This window comes from Akebia trifoliata, chromosome 3 (assembly GCF_017979445.1).
Source record: "Akebia trifoliata isolate Shusen 1 chromosome 3, ASM1797944v1, whole genome shotgun sequence".
Lineage (NCBI taxonomy): Eukaryota > Viridiplantae > Streptophyta > Magnoliopsida > Ranunculales > Lardizabalaceae > Akebia > Akebia trifoliata.
The window spans coordinates 46476741-46492588 of record NC_141377.1 but is presented as its reverse complement, the minus strand read 5'-3'; the positions used below and the strand labels follow the sequence as shown (position 1 = coordinate 46492588).

Here is a 15848-nt window from a genome sequence, read left to right as displayed (position 1 = left end):
TACTGAGATTATGGTTCTGTTGGTTATGGAAGTGTGGGTGGGTTTGTTTACGGTGTTTCAAGGTTCCAAGCTTGTACTTTAAAGGGTTCACCCCAAAATTGAATGAAATGTTGGGTCTGGATCATTGCTGTAAGAAAGCTCAACCCAAGGGTCAGTTTGGCTTAATGTTTCCGAACTCTGAAGGAATGGAATTTTTCTTTCTAAGCCCCAACCCACCATGTATAGGTGGCAGCCTCTGATTAGTGAACACTTGTTCAAAATACCTTTTTTGTAGTATATGTATATAAGGGGTCCTGGATTATTTTTTTGGGTGTCAGAGAGAATAATCATTGCCGCTTTTCTCACAATTTTGTTGCTCAAGTACGATTATAACTCATATTGGGTGTCATTGAGAAGAATCATTGCCACTTGTCTCACAATTTTGTTGCTCAAGTACGATTGTAACTCATATTTGGTATATGATCATGAGACCAACATCACAGACCAGGTCCCTCATTGCATGGTGTCTATGCAGAAATAAAACTAATCACCGCGATCTAGTTCAAGTCGGCCTCCCCTACAAGTCTCCCAAGCCATTCACATTCTTTCAACACTTTGCACGCTTGTATTTAAAGCCTGGGAAACTTTGGGATCACCTTAACCACTTAGTCTCGCCGAATAATTAAAGTTCTATTCTTAAAAAACTTGTATTGGATGAGTATCTCCGTGAATTGAAGAAATTCCTAAGATTCATTTGGAATGATTGTCTTGGTCTAGATTGGAGAGTGGAGACTACGTCAAGTACTGATAGATACCACTTGACAGACGGGACCAGGTCCATGCACATCCAGAACGCTTGAAGCTTGATTATGAATGTAAATTTTTTTTCTCTCGAAGTTTGATGGAAGGTAAGAGGCCATAGAAAGGCACCTCACCAGCATTCCAATGCTTTCTAGAAGATAAAAAAAAGAGAGCAATACCAAAATCTAACATGTTACAGTTAAGAAACTGTACTTCAAGACAGGCATTTTGGAACCAATTGGCAGACTAGTGATGTTTCCACTGCATTTGTTGAAAACACGAGTAATAAATATGTTAAATCATCAGAATTATTTGGACACTTTAACATGATTCACATTCCATCATAAAATCCACTCAGAGTTGTTCTTTTGAACATACACCTTGTCTCCTCCGTAGGGTTTTAATCTTTATTAAGGCCACTCCCCCTCTACTCTCAATATTTTTTTGTCATTCCTAATGACTATACTTATCTATCACAATCCATAGATCACATTTTTATTTGATGCAACTTTATTAAATCAGAAAGAGAAGGAAGACTCCATGAAATTAAACAAAAATTAACAGAAATCTACCTCTGCTACTAAGGGTTGACAGTCATTTCAAAAATTCAAACCAGGCAAGATAAGTAAACAGTTTAAACAACAAATGCAATAATTGCTGAAATTCTGCCTTCCAATTGCCAAGGTAACAAGTTGTTGGATCTGAAAACACCGAAATGAAGTTAAGTCAGCCATTAGATAAAAACAGAAAAAAGAAGATTTTTAAGCCAAACTTGAGAGCAAACTATACCTTCATCATGGGCATACTTCCCTCCCAAATGCATGCCCTCTTGCCTGTAATTACCTGCAACTAAAAGTAACACCACCGGTTTCTTAACTCTTTCTTCAAGGGGTTAATTTGTTGGCATCGCAAAACAAACCTCCAAACTCTCTTATGACAATTATGTAAATGAACCAAGAGATATTGTAATCTTGCCAATTTGAAAATATTTCAAGATTGACACACGTTCTATCCATCCATCCAATTAAACTTGGAGTTACGATGATTTTGATTCAACGGCTACAATGTTCACTGTACAGTAACATAAGTTGAGTATGAGCCATAACATTTGAACTGAAAAGTAACAGGTAATTTGGCCACTGATCTCGAGCCAGTATTCACAGATCTAGTAAAGCACATTCTTGTCTTCAGTGCTACTCTACAGATTTGCCTTCCTCAAGAAGCAAACAAGAGTGCAAGGAAAAAAGTGCCACCCTATAAAAAGTTCAAACCACGAAAGAAGTCGGTAACAAAGCAGATATACAAACAAGTCCATCACATACAATGCTCTTTGATGACCTTCCAACACCACCCTTGGCATTCTCTAAATGTAAAAAGAGAACGTTTGGGACAAGTATGAAAAACTTACTGCAGCTAATCTGCAACAACACAATCTTTTGCAAAGGTGACATCTATTTAGTATATACATCTTAACCTGCCTCGGCCAAGTGACACATGGATTCACCTGCACAAAAGTTTGATCCTGCTGATTAGGCCAAGAAGACGAGCAGTTTATTATGGAAAATAGTATTGGATAAGGATGATCACTACCAACCTTTTGTACAAAATCTTCACATCTTCCCCTAATAGAGGGCTTTCCAAAAATAAATCATTGCAGTCCTTCACTGAAACTGTCTGCATTTCGAAGTATTGATGACCACAGTACTCGCTCCATTCGAACCACATTTTCGAAATTAACTCCTTTCTGAAGCAGGTGTTGTGGTCTTCTTCCTCTGGAGAATCAGCAGCAACCAACCTGTAAGTGTAAACTTTCCTGACTTGGCCAGGTCGGAAAGCACGACCGATCGCTTGGCGAGTGACCGATGGATTCAGATGAACATCCAAAATCAAGATCCGGGATGCCCCTACAAGGGAGATTCCCTCACCACACGCCTTGATTGAGCCAAAGAAGATCTTAGCATTAGGAGAAATGTTGAAATTCTCCATAGACCACTCCCGATGCTCGGTACTTGAGTCACCAGAGATCATGAAGATTTCCTTGCCAGAGACCCAACCCTTAGTTTTAACTGCTAATCTCTCCAAAAATTTCAATGGAAGGAGATAGTGACTAAAAACCAATAGCTTCTCCCCAGCGGATTCACAAAGGCACAAGAGACTCAGGAAGAACTTTGTCTTCACCCCGTCATTGACATCCAATTTGTTCAACAATTCATCCATCTTATCTTCATTAAAGTTACCTCCTTTGTCTCCCATGATGCCATTCTCCGAGAAATCTTTCAATTGTGGGTGAATATAGATAGAACTCCCCATAGAGCTTCTCTTGAACTTTTCTAGTTTCTTCAATTTTTCGGCTTCCTGCTTCTGCTTTGTGCTGAGGTTGAGGAGTATGGTGTAGTCAACAAGCCCGGGCAGCTCCTCCAGGAAATCTCCTTTGTAATAATGCAGTACCTTTTTTGTCATCTCCCGGAGGTCTTGTATGACTGTTACTTTCCTTTTGAAATCTTCATCATTCTGTAGTGTCTCTTCAACCAAGTCAAAGAAAGGTGTATCCACACCAGTTTTTAACTTTCTTCTCCTGCCTGATATCTGCACTTTACTGAGCACACGTCTGATAACTTCTCGGGAAGTATCCAACTTCAGAAACTTTGGACGTACAAGGTTCAAAATATTGAACACTTCTTTGACATGATTTTGATATAATGTTCCTGATAGCACTACTTTGAGAGGTGTTTCAACCTTCGCAAGGGAGTACAGTACATTTGTGTCCTCATTCCTAGGAGTGTGTCCTTCATCCATAATAAGAATGGTAGGGACCTTCAGGAGTATGTCATGACAGGAAGCTGTGATCGGGCATTTTGCACTGCCACATATGATGTTTGCAAACTGCTTATACCCTAAAAAGAGGACGCTCTTGTGCTTTACCCAGTTTTTCAGCACATCCAGTTGTTGACCCCGGTTTTCCGCCTTGACCGAATAAAAGTCGTACAATGGAATATCTTCAACTTGCCATTTTTCGAATTCTTTCTTCCACGTAGTCATGATGCTTTTTGGTAGTATAACCAATGGTCTGGCATTGGGATACTTGGCAAGATAGCTCTGAACAAAACTTATTATCATAAACGTTTTTCCAGATCCTGGAGCATGGGCCAGTATGCAACCACCTGGTTTATCAGTTACTAAATTATTAATCAAGAAATTGAAGCCTTCGAGTTGGTGGGGTTTCATTTGCTTCATGTGCATTGGATGCACAGAGATTCCGGCCACAGTTAGATCATCTTCTGACACATTAAGTCCAGGAAACACCTCAGTTTGATCTCTATCCTTAATACTCTGAGATCCAGACATGTAAGTCCTTGTAGTTCTTGTGCCCTGGGTAAAGGAAAAATTTTAAGCTTAGAAGTAACTTGTCTCCACTCTCCAGACATTAATTGATTACTTGGGTCCATGCTACTTAATTGATTGCTCTTTCAAAATACAAGACTTTCATAACAAGAATCAACAGCACTGTCAGCAAATAGAAGAGTTAACATTCAAACTGCAAGAAGAAACCATATATATAAAGCTCAAGTCCAAGACTGGTAGTCATGTAAATATAGTAGCTAAGAGCGACAACGTTGAGTAGTTGATCAACTAATCATAGAGTATTAGTAGCATTAAGATCATATTATATAATTTCCTGGAAGCACGGAAAAAAACGAACTCCCTTGTACATGAGAAAAGGACTAATGAAGCACTTAAATACAACTGGGCTTATTTTATTACTGCATTGTAAAATTCCCCTCTAGCTTGATCGGTCATGTAATACTACAAAAGCACTTCTTCACTTTATCCACCTAACATTAATTCACAAGGCTTTGATGATGACAATGATTTCATTTTAGATCAAAGAAACTCATATTCTGTGGACAATTGTCAAGACCTTTGTTGTTGGAGGCTTTTTACCCTCTCCACTCCAAGACCTCATTAATTCTCAACCCCAGACATAAGTACCTTGATTTGTTCCATTCCATACTTAAAGCTCTGAATTGTGCATTTATTTATAGTTTTAGATCTAGTTATTGCAAAACTTTAATTTTTTGTGTTAGACATACATAAAAATACATACATAACTTTTTACCAGTGTATCTATATCATAATGCTTCTTAGTTGTGCTCTAGCAACACAACTTTTTGAGGACCTATTTTCCACTTTAGCAGTCGGCATATGCTTAAGCTATTGCTTTGTGCAGCTAAGGTCAGTACTAATCACTAACTAAACACACTACGGAATGAAAAAAATAAAGAAGAATAAGAACAGGCATAGATCCATACCTTTATCCACTGGTACTCAAATATCATTTCGATGCTTTTTTCTACAACTCCACAGACCCGACAAACATACCCCAAATCATCCTTCAGAACAAAAGAATGTCCGCATTCTCCTCCTTCCTCTCCTCCATTGTATTCTACATTTTTGCTCGCTGCAACAGCATCCTGGCAGTGGCAGGAGAAGCATAAAAATTGTGTGAACAGATTATTTCATGAACTCTAACAAGACTGAGAAGTTCTTGAATGTTTCCACCTAAACAGCTTCACTAAAAGATAATAATCATATACAAAGTAAGAATTCCTGTATTTACATAGATAACATACTTTTGCTTTTCTCTTTCAGATAATAATTGAGAATTGTACAAATTGATGATATTTACCCCCAGTTTATGGTGATTAACTAATGTTAATTTGGTTAATATGACCTAATTAATTGAATTTTCATTTTTATAGGTGTTGGAGGTTGAAAATGAGAGAAAAAGGCTAAAGATGGATTTTTGGTGAATCAAACATGCAAAAGGGTGGAGGAGCAATTATGAGACAAGTTAAAGGACGGGCTAAAGAAAGAAAGAAAGAAAGAAATTTTTTTCAAAAAGTGAAAATATCTACACATGCTCTTACGTACTTAGCAAAGTTTCTCATCTATCTAGTCTTATTATAAAAGATCTCATACACCTCTCCCATATCTTTTTATTTCTATTTCTCTCTCTCTTTCCTTTACATGTTAAATTCTCTCTCCTTCCATATCTCTCACCTTCTATTTTTATTTATTTCCGTGTTGTTTATTCTCTTACCATTATTTATTTATCTAGATTCCTCATTATTATTCTTCTTCTCCAATCTTCCTCTCTAATCTCTCTCCCCCTTTAATTTTTTTTAGTTTCTTTTTCTAGGTTTTTTATTCAATAATTTTGATGGACTCATTTGTGGAGATTGTTGGCTAAAATATTAATTAGGGTTAAGGGTGAAACTCGAAGATTGTAATTTTATTTCGATCAACAATGGTGGATTAATGTTTATATTTTCTTGGATTGATCTAAAGTGAATTAATTATTTTTGTTTAATTCTATATCAATAAATTCTTTTTGAGTTTTTTATTACGACCATCACATTGAGTGCTTGGAAATTTTCCTTGATTCATTGTGGATGATTGTTACATTGATTGCTTAAAGAATCTCTGTGGTATGTGAATGTGCTACACGTGACAACCTTAGATTTTCCAAAATGTTTTAGAAAATAAAATTTTGGTTTAATTGATATATCACCCTATTAGGGAGAATCTTCATTTGAAACTAATTGTGAAAAAAGTTGAATGAATAAAATTGTGATTTTTGAGTAGATCTCCGATGCCTTAGCGCTTTTCAAATTTTGTTTTTAATTTTTTCTTCATACGAAAGTGTGGAAAATCATATTTTTCATAGTTTAAGTTAACTCTTCTTTAACTTCACATGTGTTTTATTTCAATTTTTACACAATCCCCGTGAATCGACCTCGGATTCCCAAGATTTTATTACTTCGCTACAACCCCACACTTGGTGTATTTAATCTACACTATTTTAGTTGTAGCAATCACTTGAAGTGTTTCCTAGAATTATCGAGTACTAGAGGAGAGATTGGAAAACCAAGAAATAGAAGATCTAGAAGTTCCTTCCTCAGAGATTCCAAGAAAAAAAAGAAGAAAAAGATCTAGCTAAGCTTATTAATTAGATCAGACTTGCTTGAAATGATCTTTAATAAATCATAATGATAGCAACTTGTCATTCGAAACTGAAGTACAAATAGCTTAGAAAAAAATAAAAATAAAAACAAAACAGAAGTACATATAAATCAAAATATCATGACTAATGCAGAAATATTACAGAATGGAACCAATCAAATGATTGCTAAAACTCTAATAAGTTGTAGCCCCCATCAGCAGTGCATTTTGTGAGCTAGAGTTTGAATCGTGGGGGACGTTTACAAAAAAGAGAAGCAACATTATCTTTACCCCTCGGCTTGTGGGGAATAAGATTAGAGCTCCACTTCATATCTCATTGGAGTAATTTCTTCAAACCTAGTGAGAATAGTGATCGAATGGTGAAGTTTAATCTTTGCACCATAAGGTCTTGTTAATCTCTAACATTCCTAAGAGTGAATTGAAAAAAACCTACAGTTAAAAAACATGTATGTCAGGATGGGTCTCCTATAGTTGGCAAAAATGATAAGAAGCATCGATGCCTGAAAATTGGAAAGTATCTGCTCAACCTGGAACATAGAGCCCAATTTCTTCTGTTAGAGTTCATATAGTCCGAAAGAAGATTTTTATTGTTTCCACGTCAATTTCAAAAGTACGTTTTCAGTGCCTGCTAAATGTTTTTTTTCCCCCAATTCTATATATGATGCCCAAAACAAATACGAAAAATGATACAAATATGGGAAGAGGGATGAGACTGACATTTTCCAAAATCCAGGACACATACAAAAAAAAGGGAATCTTCCCCATTTCCTATAAATTATGACACGAATACTTTCACATATAGTGCGAACATAAAATAAGAATTTTTTAATAAATCAAATAAGTACTATGAAATAAAAACTGGAATATTGATTTGAAGTAATATTAAATACATTTTTTTGTTCCTGGGACTTAATATAAATAAATTCTTGAAATATCCTACCCATACCTACTCGTATTCGTGCCCATATCCTACTGAAACTGGCACTTTGGTGCCAGTATTCAGGTTTCCAAGTATCATATAATTCTATTCTATTGATAAAACTTAGCACTTCCAATTCTTTAGTTTCCACAAAAAGATTGTGAAATTGAACTGCCAACCTAGCTAAGTTGGTAAGAAGTGTGGAGTGTTATTCCCACATACTAGGTTCAAACCCCCTTGAACCCAACTTTACCTTGCTAACCGCTAACCCTTTACCTATCAAGAACAAAAAGTTCATAAAATTGTATGTCAGTGTCACTAAAGTGAACAACTTTTTTTTTTTTTTTTGATAAGTTCACTAAAGTGAACAATTTATTGGCAAGTAATAAGAGAAAAGCTTATTAAGATGTCAGAAATATGAAGAGAGAAGAATGGCACTGATAAAAAAAAGCTTATTAAGAGGACAAGAAAACCATTCATGGGAAAGTTTTGGCTATGTATACCAATTACCTATGAGGCTTTAAGAGCCTTCTTTAGCAAGAAAATCCAATTGTACATGAGCATCTCTACCATGCTCTGAATATGGCTACAAAATATATTATATCATGAACAAAAAACCACCATACCAAGAAAGTCCATGTTTCAGATCATATTTATTGTTTCCAGTCAGAAATGTGGAATGAATAAATGAAACACCAAACTCAGCCATGGATAACGCTATCAAATGAAATACCTTGGATAATTCTAATGCTAGTGCCATTTCCCCCCAAATGTTTGCCAGACCATCATCTCCGCTACCACTTTGAAGGTTTTTTTCCTCACTCACAAGATCCTGTACACCAACATATAACCCTTTTTCTTTTCTAGTTGTTGTTTCACCATCAAGACTTATCTTTTCTTGATGAGTGAATTTGCTCTTCCCACAGTTTCCGGCCTGAATATGATGACAGTGTACCAGACCATCATCACTTTGAAGGTTTTTTTCCTTACTCACAAGACCATCTTGTACACCAACGTATAAACTTTTTTCTTTTCTAGATGTTGTTTCACCATCAAGACTTATCTTTTCTTGGCTTGCTAATTTGCTCTTCCAACAGTTTCCAGCCTGAATATGATGATGGTGTACATTATTTTCACAATAAATCAAATTGATAAATCCTTTCTTTTTCGATGGATAAATTAACACAAAAAAGAAAGCATTAGTTTTGTTCCGTTAATGAGGAAATAGTCAGAAATTTCTGGAAAACCACCAACTTATGAGAAAGGGAGAAAAACAGAAATCATAAAAAAAATGAATTAAAATAAGAACCGGTGAAACACCAAAAGTTTTAATGGAAATCAGCAATGCATTATATTCATTTTTCAAAAAAAGGATAAAAATATCTTAGGGTATGTTTGATTGCACATGGAAAATAGGGTGGAAAATTAATTTCCATGGAAAATGACATTTTTCAAGTGTTTGATTGCACATGGAAATGGAAATTCATTTTCCACCCCAATCAAAAAATCCACCCATATTTCTATCCCCAATTCTTCTCCACTCATATCTTCTTCTTCCCTACCACCACCACCACCACCACCATTACACTAACCTCGCCGTCGTCGTCTCCGTCTCCGTCATCGTCATCTCCGGCCACCTTCTTTCTCTCTCTCACCTTCTTCGCCACCACCACCATCACCATCACCATGTTCTCCCCCCATCTTCCTCATCATCTTCTTCCTCCCATCCCCTTTGTTCTTATATACAAGTACTATGGTTACTTATTCTCCATTCATCCAACATATTTTTAGTCCTCAAAATATTATTGAACAAGTTGGTTAGCCAAGCAATCAAATAATTCTCATGTATTTCCTTCGATTGAAATAGCATTTGGTTCCAAAGTCCTACATGTTCTAATATTTTCTAGCATTGTTTTCATTTTTTTTTATGTTATAATTTTACAGAAGCATGTTGTGCTTGGGTCTTCGATGTGCCTCCTAATCAAAGTCTTCCATGTTGTTTTCATTCAAAATATTTAGAAATAACCATACCATCTTTGCTGAAACCCTTCACTTCCAACCAAGAATTTCTCATAATGCATCTAATGATCTAAGTCTATAGTTTTCATTTCTCTATTTCATTCAAGTTTGAAGACATCTTACTTCTTCTTCTTCTTCTTTTATTTTTTATTTTTTTTGATTGATTCGATTGTCGACATCTTTCTCAACCTCTCTAGTTGTCAATTCGTAATACATATCTCTTACATTTAGTTTCACTTATTGGAAATTCGGGAAAGGAACCTTTTTTACTCTATTTTAGATCTCGTAGTATTGTCTTCTCCGAAAAAGGCCCCTAAGGGTTTTTAAAAAGGAGTTTTCCCCCCAACTTTTTACTGCACTCTTTACTATTTTCTTTTAATAATTTTATATTTTTTCAAGTTTTCTTTTGTTTCAAGTCATTTGTCAAGCATTGTTACAAAACATTTTTGCTCTAATAATCTTCTAAACATCCTCATTCCTCCATCAAGTTTTCTTGTGTTTAACTGTTTTTGGTAGATTCCCTTGGAATCTTTCCCACCACGCTTGTAACATATTTTGCCACTACCTAAATGTAGTTTTCGCCTCTAAGTTCAACATTTCTCCAATTAACAAATTAACAAATTATTTTTAAAATACAAATGTTTTTTCTCCTTTTTAAAAAAGGCCAATACCTTATTCTTCGGTATCATTTATTTTGACCTGATTTCTTCCATCTTTTGATGTAAACATCTAAAATTATTAACCTATTGTTGTGTAGCTAGACTTCCCTTGGAATAACCTTTCAACTTATAATCTTTGCATATCGATCGATCATTCTCCTAAATAGAAAAAAAATGCTATCTAGCTTTTATAAATCCCACTTTAAATTAACCAAATGCAAAACCCTCATCCCTACATGACTATTTAAGACTCCTATAATTTTTCTTCTTTCCATTGAGAATTCTTTGCAAACGTTTACCCCTACCTTCCTAGAATTTTTCCTCAATGTTTTCTCCTAATCCAACTTGGAATGCCTAAGAACTAATTGTATTAATTGTTTCTTTTTTTGTTACTAGTTTTACAACTAATAGTCAATCACATATTCTCCTAAAATCTGCAAATTTATACTTTAAATCTACTTCTACTGTTTTACTTGCACAATTCTTGTTTCTAACTTTTCATTTGTAGGCCCTTCCCAAAAAAAATCATGGGTAGCGGAGTTTGAAGACATCAATTTCCTTAGCTTTTATCCCAATAAAGGTAAAAATGTCATTTGCACCTTTCAAAATTAAATTAAATTGAACCCCCCCTTTAAAAATAAGAACTTTGATTTCATTATCTGCTCAGGAAGGGCATCTACAACCAAGATCTATGCTCCCAGCAATTTGTAAGAAGCATAGATGTCCTGAAACAAAGAAAAAGAGAGGTTCCTTTGCATTGATTACTCCCACACAGATAGCTAACTTGTTTAACTTGGCATCATTTTCAAGAGTCTTTTAAGAAAAATAAAGCAAGATGGTCCACGTTCAACCGATTAGTAGCTGAATACTTAAAGGGTCTTTCTTTTTTCCCATGCATCGTTGCATAGATCAGTGAGCTAAGTAAACAGTTTTCTGCACTATGTTGAACTGAACTGACGATTCACTAGCCAGCTTTACTGAGTTTTAAAACCTAGTAAGTTACTACCTAAAAAACAGATTCTGCTATTTTTGAAGGTATGTCGTTGCCAATGTGCATTTGGGATTTCATGCCTTTGAAGAACTCTCACCAACAAAAGGCCCCAAAATTCAGTTGGTGCCCTCTTGTACCCATTTAGATGTGGTCTGAGTCATTCAATGTACAAGTACTTCAGAAATATAAAGGCACAGAAAACTTACAGCTAAGCCCTTGATTGGGTTCTTCGATATGTCCTCCTGATACTGGTCAGATGCATTCTGATTTTCTTCAACAGCTGTACTTTTTACCTCTTTAGTAAACCCATGCTCTTCAGTTCCTTCCTGACTATAACGAACTTCATGAAATAATGCTTTAGAATGACTAGTAAGGTTTGTTCGCTTCCTCAAGTTATAAAAGTTTTGTATTTGAGGTCCTAATGGCACATCAGAATTAGAAGCCTCAAGATTAGAACTCAAAGTTTGTCCGGTCCCAGTCCTATCTTTACCATCTTCTTCATCTGAATCAAGAATTATGACTGACACACTAACTTGTGTTTTCTTGTTCCCTGTGGGGCTATCTCTGCCAGGTACACATAGATGACGTTGACCAGCATGTAGTTGCATTTCTTTAATACATGATTTGTGAAGTGAACCTGAGTCCTCTATCGAAGGATCCTCGATTACAAAACAGTCATCATCCAAATCAACAATATTTTGAGACTCTTTACTCTGTCCATTAAGCAGATCAAAAGCATCAAAACCAGCTCTAGAAGACTGAGGTGTGGATGGTACAATGGGACTAGAAAATGATGGGTACATGGCAGATAAGGAAGTAAGCATTTGCATCTTTCTAATGCGAAGGGCTTCAATATCTTTCGTCACACTACCATATATACCATGATCCAGTTCTTCCTTGAGATTCGGTACAGAAAATGGATCAGAATTATCCACAACCTTTGGAGTAGTCTTGTCTTCGTTATATTTGGGTCCAGCATACAAACTTGCAACATATGACGTGCCAATAGTGTCTTTTCCTTCATTGTTTATTTTCATCCTTTTGTGCCTCCAAGAGTACAACTCTGTTTTCCAACAGAAATGGTCATATACACATATGAGTACATGCATGATGCACCCACATTTTGTGCTTAGTAAACTAAACACAAATCACAGAACATTAAAATTTGAAGGAGTCAAAGCAGTCGCAAAATTGCTGAAAAATTGCCCAGTCCTTCAAAAGCACGATTCACAATTAACAATTTAAAAAAATAAAATTATGCAGTTAATTTTTAAGTTGCTAGTTATTTGTTTGCAGTGCATCTAAATAATGTAAGTACCACGTTTCATTTTAGAGAAAAATATATCTTTTTTGAATATATTCCTTGCATTCAATATGAATCTCTTTCCAACTTAGATTTGTGTTTAGACATTCTCGTGCATTTCTGAACTTTCCCTATCCTTTTTCCCCTTTTTGATAGGTGACAATTGATTTAGGAGGAAACAAACCAAGAACACAGGACAAAAGGCAAAGAAAAAGCAATTGTGGCACACTCATCATAATTTAGACCCAAAAGAGAAATGAAGGAGAAAGAGAAGATTGTGGCCAGTAAAACAAGATTAAGGAAGCCCGGGGACCAAAAATCCTAAAAGTGCAACCTCCTAAACTGTTTTAGGATGGATCATCAAAGTAACAAAAAAGGCCCCTAGACCATATCAAGAGAACCAATCCTTCCTTCTCTTCTAATCACCCAACAAATGGCAAATACAAGATTTCTTAACAAAACCGGCCATGGGTACCAAAAGTATTAGTCCTCAAACGCGGTTGAAGGTCAATCACCCTTAAAGGCATCATTGAAAACAAGAAAGAGCTCAGCCATACTTTGTCATCACATAAAGGAAGTAAATGATCAACGATTTTCCACATGCTTTGCAAAGAAAGCACATGTTATAGTTACTGAACTCAATCTTTTCGTTGTTTATAATATATATATATATGGGAAATGTTCAGCAACAAACATTTTGACAAACATTTTTCAAAACATGGGTTAGAGGTTTTGAAATGGGCTGATTTTTGGTGAAGATGATCTCCTCACCGTAGAGATCATCCTCACCAAAAATCAGGCCATTCCAAAACCTCTAACCCATGTTTTGAAAAATGTTTTGCCAAAATGTTTGTCAAAATGTTTGTTGCTGAATAGGACGCTATATATATATTGATAGTTAAATGCTTGGTTAGTACAGGAATGTTGTCAACTGTTAATAGTTAGCATAAGTAGTATGGGTTCAAGGGGTTTGAATATAGGACTTGGGAACAACCTCCACAAGTCTTACCACTTAGCTATGTGGCACTTCTTAAAAAATATATTTATCTCCCTTCTACTAAATTTATATGCCTATCGAACTAGCTAAATTTCCTAACTTTTGCAACCATTGAACATTAAAATTTCCAAGGAACCTTAAATTTGTAATTGTTTCTCATCTCCCTTCTACTAAATTTATTCAGTTTATGTTTCCACAAGTCATAAAATCAAGGCCAACATCATGAATTGAAGAGGTAGTATTTACTTTTGAAGCAAAGCATGCCAACCAATCTACATAGGCACAAAGATAAGATGATTAGTTGAAAATCAAAACAAAGACTTAAGTTTTGATTTGGTGCTGGTTAGTTCAATCACCATAATAAAAATTAATGACCTGAGAGTGAAACTACCAATAAGTACCTTTGTCACACTCACACCTGACTATTTTTCGTATAAGTAATTGTATAATTGTATTAAAGGGATGAATCATGAACAAACAAATAAACAACCTATCCGGAAAAAAATGCCCCTTAAAAGGCTTTACAAAAGCAAACTAAATGGGATTTTTTCTTGTTTTTCATAAGCCGAGTCAACCTACAAAACTTAGGTAGCATAGACGAAATCATTAGGCCTCATAAGGGTAGGATTCAACCTCTAACCCAAAAATCAACCACGGATATCATCAGCATCAAAGCCCTATCCCAAAGGCAAGATCACAGACTTGGGGCATCTTCACAATCAAATCCTCATCCCAAAAATGACACGGCCCTGGGCATGATCACCACAAAAATTATGTCCCTTGTTAAGAATCATATATTATATTCCTCCACTATTGCCCAATCACAATTAGCATACTTGGGTATTGTTGCAAATCAAACAATAATGTCTCATTAATGCTCCAATTAAATTAAACTTATATTCTCTACTTGATGAACCTTCAAGAATAGTAGAAAATGATTTAATTCATCAAGAGAAGAACCTGAGCTCAAATTTCTAAACAAGTTCCAACCAAATCACTATGAGAATGCTGTCCTAGTTACAAATTATTGGATATAAAATAATATGTAGGAAATTTGTAAGAAATTAAGAAGTTTATTAGTTAAATGTACCATCGTGACTGTGTTGCTCGAACTTCCCAAGAAATGGGTTGGCCTTGGGAGTTTGATCAATCGACCGAAACTCACTCATGTGAGAACAAGCTCCATCACTCTCCATCAAACACTGAAACAGGAAGAAAAACCTAAATGGTTAAGATTTTAAAAGGACCATTAACACTAGAAACTTGTTTAACAATCAATTAGAGAGCCTTCATGAACACTTGCATTTGCACATAAATCGAAAGGAGGTTAAGTAGTAAACCCTAGAAAAAGTTTAGAATCAATGAAGGAATCGGAGCAGAGAAAACCCTAATGTACGTATGTTGAGATGAGGCGAGTTTTGTTCTTCTTCTCTCTGCTTTCATCTCAAACGTTTTTTTTTTTTTTTTTCATGCAGAGAGCATGAGCCAGAGAGAGAGAGACTAGTGTCCCTTGTCCAGGGCTCTCATAGGACTTTCTGGAGTGTCGATCCAGACTTCTTATTTACTTTCTTGATGATGTGGCATCATTGTCCAATGAAGAATAGAAATATGTCCATCCTATCTATTAAATACAAGTGACTGAAACACTTCGTTTTTACGTGTCAATGCGGAGCCCTTTGGTCCGAATTTGAATTGCATGACTGGGCCAGATTGGATCGTAATAATCTGACTACCCCACGTGGCATACTCAAACGACTACTTGACGTGAGAAGGTCGAGAATCATAGATCTGTGCTCCTCGAGATACACATTTATCTCCAGATACACTTTTTTAAATGGGGAAATGCAGTCATGTATCCCGAGCAGCACAAATTTACAATTTTGAAACTTGTTAGGTCAAGGTAGTCGATTGAGTTTGTCTCGTCGATTAGTCAAATTATCATAATTCATTAAAAAATATCAACAACTAGGACCCATGACGGCCCAAAATATAGGATGTATTGATCATGAGCAATTAAAAAAAATTGTGATAATCTGACTTACCCACGTGGAATACTATATCGACACCCTGACATGAGTGATATGTTCGACAACCGTAGATCTGCATTCCTTAGGATACATTATTGCATTTTCCCATATAAAAAAAAGGTGTAATTA

At 35.6% G+C, this 15848-nt stretch overlaps 1 protein-coding gene across 5 annotated transcripts; it reads right to left on the bottom strand.

The window, feature by feature from the left end:
• Nucleotides 1-378: 378 nt before the first annotated feature.
• Nucleotides 379-15194, bottom strand: LOC147407402 (protein CHROMATIN REMODELING 35-like). Of its 5 annotated transcripts, none has more exons than XM_086435953.1 (8): nt 14996-15194; nt 14783-14894; nt 11599-12455; nt 8457-8828; nt 5091-5252; nt 2375-4149; nt 1570-2284; nt 379-1481 (listed from the first exon to the last, which is right to left on the bottom strand). In XM_086435953.1, exons 2-7 carry the CDS (start codon nt 14886-14888, stop codon nt 2281-2283), a joined length of 3276 nt encoding a protein of 1091 aa, XP_086292079.1. In that variant the 5' UTR covers nt 14889-14894; nt 14996-15194; the 3' UTR covers nt 379-1481; nt 1570-2280. The 5 variants fall into 5 exon arrangements, with proteins under 5 accessions (XP_086292079.1, XP_086292078.1, XP_086292080.1 ...); XM_086435952.1 differs by having other exon boundaries at nt 15033-15193; XM_086435954.1 differs by having other exon boundaries at nt 14783-14896; nt 15036-15193.
• Between the last annotated feature and the right edge of the window lie 654 nt (nt 15195-15848).

Coding starts and splice junctions, on each gene's coding strand:
- LOC147407402 (XM_086435951.1), bottom strand. CDS start 15,135: ATGAAAGCAGAGAGAAGAAGAACAAAACTCGCCTCATCTCAACATACG. Junction 14,895..15,078: donor CTCAACATACGTACATTAGG/GTTTTCTCTGCT, acceptor TTCCTGTTTCAG/TGTTTGATGGAGAGTGATGG. Junction 12,456..14,782: donor CGAGCAACACAGTCACGATG/GTACATTTAACT, acceptor GTTGGAAAACAG/AGTTGTACTCTTGGAGGCAC.